At 51.5% G+C, this 6,634-nt stretch overlaps 1 protein-coding gene across 1 annotated transcript; it reads left to right on the top strand.

The window, feature by feature from the left end:
- Positions 1-2,227: 2,227 nt before the first annotated feature.
- On the top strand, positions 2,228-4,074 carry LOC124670219 (beta-hexosaminidase 2-like). Its single transcript, XM_047206730.1, has 3 exons — positions 2,228-3,032; positions 3,131-3,447; positions 3,607-4,074. The coding sequence occupies exons 1-3, from the start codon at positions 2,228-2,230 to the stop codon at positions 4,072-4,074; spliced, it is 1,590 nt and encodes a 529-aa protein (XP_047062686.1).
- Positions 4,075-6,634: the final 2,560 nt, after the last annotated feature.

Raw genomic sequence — 6,634 nt, 5'->3', positions numbered from 1 at the left:
AAATCTTCCACATGTAATCTTCCAAGCCCGGCCCACCTCTGGATTTGTCTAAAATCTGGTGATAACAGCGCCACACATCGAGCCTCGCAAAACGGCTAAGTCACAGAGGAATTGTCTCACAGTATGTTTTGGGGGATTACAAGTGCATGTGTGGCGCCGTTGGGAGGGGCGCCACACATGCTGCCACGTCGGATGGGCGCACCCGGCTCGGCGTCGATGGCGCCACGTCGGGCCGGGTGTGTGGCGCCGGCGGAGGGGAGCCACATGGGCATGTGTGGCGCCCGTGGGAGGGGCGCCACACAAAAGGGTTAGATTGGTGAAATAGTTTCGTCGGAGGGTCAGTCTGTGCTTTTCTTCCACTTTTGAGTTATTTTTGTGTAAATCGCCCCAAGAGCGAGCTCTGGTTCTCCTCTCGCGGAAACCACCTCTCGCTCGGTCGCACGGTGGCAGCCTGGCAGGTGAACGGCAGCAGTTCAGTCTGGAAGCCTACAATGCGTCGGCCATAGGCCCAAAACTACACGGCCCAACATGACAGCTTCGTTCCCCCAAGTCTTCGCTACCTCTAGGTCGCATTTGTGGCTATTGAGTCCCCCTGATATATTTCATGTATTCCTGTAAACATTGATGTTTAATAAAATCCTCTGTCCCTGAAAAAAATCGATCGTTGCACATGCTCGCCCATCGCTGCCTATATGATTGCACGTTGTTGCGTTTGTATATTTTCTTTTTTGTCGGGAGACCGGTGCCATACCTCGCTCTACCGAGAGCTTGGCCACTGCATGTGACCATTTCGTGTAAGGAAATTATAACCTTGAGAACAAAAATGGTCGTAATGACTTAAGGTTTCAAATCTCTGTGACACTTTATGACCATTTTGTGTGAAATGTCATATATTCACCCACAGTCAGTATAAGAATATCACTAGTTAACACATTTCTTGTTGCATCTGCATTTAGCTCGTATAGTTCAGGTGCATGGTGACACTGAGGAGGTGACCAGCATGGAGGCAGCGGTGGCGGCGGTGAGGATGAAGAAGCGATTAGCCATGATGGTTCTGACACCATGTAAAAGAGATTGGATTGTAAGAAGAGAGAGAGATGCAGTCATGTGATAGCCAACAGGTCCACGTCGTGTCCGTCCTTTATACAGAAGTTGTGGCCAGCTAGGGTTTACATAACATCCGTCTCAACAAAGTACTAGATTGCTAACTAGCTCATTAGTTATCTAGTCTAACTAACTACACAATCCTATCGTGTTAATATTTTCAAAGCGATTTTTCGCTTTTCACAAGTGTTTGATCTGTCCATCCCATTATTGCCAAGATGTTTATACATCAACTTAACACTGAACTGGCCATTTTTAGTCTAGTTCCACAGGGGGTCCGTTAACATCATCAGGTGATTAACAAGACCAACCACTTATATCCACGGGCAACCATCTCCTAGTTTGTGAGAATGTGCGTCATTCTAATCTTTATTAAGGACTCTGGCGGTCGTGCTAGTTTCACTTTCATCCATTTATTTTACTGTGTTAACCAGTCAATTTGGTCGCTGATTAAAATAATGCCAAGCTCGGTTCGTCTTTCACCAGATGTCCCATGGACATTCTACTCGAGTGCCGCTAGACTTGCGACGGGCATCAGAAATTCAGAATATGTAGTCAATGTTCAAGAATGTTTAGCTACGGATCAGAGTATGATACAATCGGCAGGCCGTCCACTTTGTGATTAGGTTTAACGTTTCTTTATAAGCTGTAAGTAGTAAACTACTAGTACTGCCGTCGTAGCCGTTCCACTGCATCATTTGGACCCAAGGAACGAACACGTCAAATCGCCCTTGGACCAATATATTCTGAAGAATGGAACAGGCACAACAGTCTGAAGAATAGTTTTATCTTGATTGTCGATGAGAAAATCTGTGTAGTGCAGGATAACCAGCATACACACATAAACTACAACGCCCGCATCTTATCATATGGAGTAATGAAACACCACGACGCCGGAGCTTTCAGAAAACAGACGAACGGTAGAGCCAAGGCGTCCTGAAAGAGCCACTTGGAGTCTTGTTATAAGCGCGTATATGATACAACACGCCAAGCATTGGCGTCGATCACATTGCAGAACCAGACCTTTATATAAATCGAATGGCACAAAGATGAATCCATCAGAGCATCTACCAATCATACACTGCACTGGAAACAACAGAGGGAGCTCAAGCCAAAGCGCAAAATGGCGGCGAGGAATGCCTTTCTCGCACTCCTGCTCCTGCCCTTGCTGAGCTCGCCGCTGCTGTCGCGCGCCCAGGAATCGTCGTCCTTCCCCGTCAATGTCTGGCCCAAGCCGACGTCCATGTCGTGGGCAGAGCCTCTCATGGCCATGCCGGTGTCGTCGTCGTTCCGCATCGTCGGGCCGTCCGGGAACAACCCGTACCTCGTCCTGGCCACGCAGCGCTACACCGCGATGCTCTTCACCGAGCGGTACCGGCCCATCGTCCGGCCGGCGGTGAATGTCACCGCCGCGGGGGACTCGATCCATAGCCTGACCTTGGTCGTGTCCGACCTTTCCGCCCCGCTCCAGGACGGCGTGGACGAGTCCTACGTTCTGGAGATCCTCCCCACGGGCGCGGCCACCATCACGGCGGCCACGGCGTGGGGCGCCATGCACGGGCTGGAGACCTTCTCACAGCTGTCGTGGAGGAGTGCCAGCGGGAAGCTGCTGGTGGCCGCCGGCGTGCGGGTGGAGGACCGGCCGCTGTACCAGCACCGTGGCCTGATGCTCGACACCGGGAGGACCTACTTCCCCGTCCTGGACATCCTAAGGACGATCGACGCCATGGCGTGGAACAAGATGAACGTGTTCCACTGGCACATCACCGACTCGCAGTCGTTCCCCATCGAGCTGGCCTCCGAGCCGCGGCTCGCGGAGATGGGAGCGTACGGCGAGGACATGAGGTACACCGTCGAGGACGTGACGCGCATCGTGGAGTTCGCCATGAGCCGCGGCGTCCGCGTCGTGCCGGAGATAGACGGGCCGGGTAAGCGCACTGACATGCCTCATCTGTTTCCGTTCTGGCCTTGTGAGTCATGTGCTAACACGGCCCAGTTAGCTAATGGATTAATCTCCTCTCATTAGGTCACACGGCGTCGTGGGCCGGCGCATACCCGGAGGCGGTGTCATGCGCGGGCAAATTCTGGCTGCCCGACGCAAACGACTGGGGCACCAGGCTCGCGGCCGAGCCAGGGTCCGGCCAGCTGAACCCGCTCAAGTCGAAGACGTACGAGGTGGTGGCCAACGTGATCAACGACATCACCTCCCTCTTCCCGGACGGCTTCTACCACGCCGGCGCCGACGAGGTCACCCCGGGCTGCTGGCAGACGGACCCCTCCATCCAGGCCGACATCGACAACGGCGGCACGCTCAGCCAGCTCCTGGAGCGCTACGTCCGCGCGGTGCACCCGCACGTCGTGTCCAAGAACCGCACCGTGGTGTTCTGGGAGGACGTGCTGCTGGACGCCGCCGTCAACGTGAGCGCGTCGCTCATCCCGCCGGCCACCACCATCCTGCAGACCTGGAACAACGGGTCCAACAACACCAAGCTCATCGTGCAGGCTGGGTACCGCGCCATTGTCTCCTCCGCCACCTTCTACTACCTGGACTGCGGCCACGGCGACTTCGTCGGGAACAACAGCGTCTACGACGACCAGCGGAGCGACTACGACACCCAGGGCGGGTCCTGGTGCGGGCCCTTCAAGACCTGGCAGCGGGTCTACGACTACGACATCGTCCACGGGCTCACCGCCCAGGAGGCCAAGCTCGTGATCGGCGGCGAGGTGGCGCTCTGGACGGAGCAGGCCGACGCCACGGTCCTCGACGCCAGGCTCTGGCCGCGCGCGTCCGCCATGGCGGAGGCACTCTGGTCCGGCAACCGCGACGCGGCCGGCGTTAAGCGCTATGCGGAGGCGACGGACAGACTCAACGACTGGAGGCACCGCATGGTGGGGAGAGGAGTCCGGGCGGAGCCCATCCAGCCGCTCTGGTGCCGGACGCGCCCCGGAATGTGCAACCTGGTTCGGTAAGGAACCGGCAAGAGCCCAACTCTGAGAGATGCTATCTCGCTTTCAGAATCATACAAGTCAAACTTAATTAAGTAAGCTGGGGTATGGGGATTGTTTTATTTCTGTGATGAACTTTGTTGTTTTTTTTCGTCGTGTCATTGTGCGAGAGAATACTACCAGCAGTGCCATTTTCCGTCAATTTGTTCTTTCTTTCTAAATGTGAGGTGGACAGCATGTTTATATGTTATCCAATGCGGAGCTGTATCTTGAAAGCCGGCTTTTTCATTGGACCCAATCGCAAATGAATTGCTTATACTGGTGCCTGATTTTAATAAAGTAAACATGTGATGATGTTAATGTCGAGTTGTGTGGGCCAATCAACCACGGCCTTTTCTTCCGGAAATTTGTGCATTATCGCTTGATTGCCTATTAGTTGTGAACAATGGGAGCTTTCTTTGTTGTGACATGAGATGCTTTTCACACGGGCGCAAGAATTTTTATTTTCTTTATTTGGGTGAAGTGGAATATGAGGATTTCCAAGCAGAAGCTGTCTACAAACTCACTCCCGCAATAACCATCGGATACTCTTATGTTGTCAGTGAATTAAGATTTTTTGTTTTCAATGGTCACAGGTGTGGTGTTAGCCTGGAAGTTGACGAAGCAGAATCTAGTACAATTTCCCTCATTAACACTACTAGGAAATAGCCTTATAGGCCTAGGGTTACCACCGGCGCACTAATATAGCGGTACTCCGGGCGGTAAAATAGGCGTACAATTTTGCTAGATGTAATCTTTTTTTCTTTCTTAAAAAAATAAGGTTTGGTAGTAAAGAATTGCATGTGGAGTCAAAACTAAGAATGTTCAAGATATGTTGTCGGATGATGACAACATAGATGAAGAGTATAGAGATCTAAATGAACGCATTATGCAATTAGCTTCTCCACATTTAGTGTGAAGCCTAAGTTGTTGGATAATTAGGCACAATTTACATGATTAATTCCAGAATATAAAACATAATGACAGCAATTACTAACATGTGAAACTCAAACATACTAGATGCATTAATTAACATGAGTAGCAGCAGCACAAACGGTAAAGCATCCATCGCTAAACAGATCGAGATATGTCGCACGTACCGATCTGGTTGAGGTGGCGGTGGAGGTGTAGCAGACGATGTCGCAGCAGTAACGTTGTTGACGACAGGGACGACGGGTTGAAGTAGACGGCGTTGAAGACGATGGTAGGCAGCACCGCCCAACTTGGACGGAAGGCGACCCGTGATGAAGAGCTTGAGCAGTCGTGCTTCCCAAAAACCTAATTCGCCCTCTCCCGTACAGGATCGCAAGGACGAGCGGTTCCGGAGACCTGCTCTCCCGTTCGCCGATGCACGTCGCCGCGCGGGATGGAGTAGGCTACGATGGCGGCGCAAGCAGAGAGAGGTGGAAACCCTAACTCGTGTATTAGATATCTTTCTGCGGTAGCCGGACAAGAGATTATATAGGCTCAGGAAACCCTAGGCGACGTGGGGCACGCCCACGTAGCGCGCACGTTTCAAGTCGGTTACAGATAGCCCACGATCCGGGAGCGACCCGAACCGACTAGCTGCGACGCGTCCGTCTAGGACTCTATTCGTTTTCCTGAACTACAAAAAGAAAGGAAAGTCTCGGCTCGAGGCTCAATCCACTCACCACGAGCGCGGCGAGCGTCGAGTCGAGTCGAGCGAGCGAGGAGGAGGAGGAGCGCGCGTGAACCACTCCTATTCTTACTCACTTACTAGTGGTGGAACAACCCACCTTATAAGGTGGTCTAACTTCCTCCCAACTTTCCATGTGGGACTAAACTTCCCACCTCTTGCCACTCCGTAGTGAGCTGCCACCCACTTGGGGTCAAACTCACAAGGCTGCCACTATGTGGGCTTTGAGATTTATATGGAAAACTGAAATCTAATTTGGCCAACTAAAAATGGGCCCAATATTTCAACAATCCCCCACCAGATCTCAAATCCCCATTTAGATATTTACCAATACTCACTGCTTGTTTATATACCAGTGTTTCAGCGGAGATTGTTAAGTTGAACTTCCGCCTAGAACCTTAAGCTACATCCATTCACACTTGAACAATGGACTAAGCCTTGAATTGCAAGTTTTGCGTGAACAGGGTTTCACTCAAAGTCATGACCAGTACATGGCTGCCAGTAGCCTACCCCACGGGTGAAGCATATGCGTCATACTTCGTGGTCTCTTCATGAGTTTACTAGAGATCACCCAAATCTCATAGATTGCGACGTTAACAATCGGACTCATATAGGTGTGTTATTTCAAGAATGCTCTGTAGGACAGCATCTTTGCTATAATAGCCAACATAAACACATTAAGGTTTGTTGTCAACCTGCCTTACAGCAATTGAGAGTTGTGCATCTTCACATAGAGAGGGTTACATAATACTCTCCTCAATTAAACCACTAGTTTGTTCTTCCCAGGTCCTAATTCACGGGATCTCCGATCACAAAGGTTGGGTTACCACTATGGCGTAACATCAACGGGTCTCAAACCCATCTCTCTCGATGCACTTTCTATCACAA

Source organism: Lolium rigidum, chromosome 7 (assembly GCF_022539505.1).
Source record: "Lolium rigidum isolate FL_2022 chromosome 7, APGP_CSIRO_Lrig_0.1, whole genome shotgun sequence".
NCBI classification, from domain to species: domain Eukaryota; kingdom Viridiplantae; phylum Streptophyta; class Magnoliopsida; order Poales; family Poaceae; genus Lolium; species Lolium rigidum.
The sequence above is the reverse complement of the archived record's forward strand: the minus strand, read 5'-3'. Positions and strand labels throughout refer to the sequence as shown.

Excerpts from the sequence above, each read along its gene's own strand:
- LOC124670219 (XM_047206730.1), top strand. The coding sequence starts at position 2,228 with ATGGCGGCGAGGAATGCCTTTCTCGCACTCCTGCTCCTGCCCTTGCTG. Across the intron at positions 3,033-3,130 it reads GCCGGAGATAGACGGGCCGG|GTCACACGGCGTCGTGGGCC; the intron begins GTAAGCGCACTG and ends TCCTCTCATTAG. Across the intron at positions 3,448-3,606 it reads TGGAGCGCTACGTCCGCGCG|GCTGGGTACCGCGCCATTGT; the intron begins GTGCACCCGCAC and ends CTCATCGTGCAG.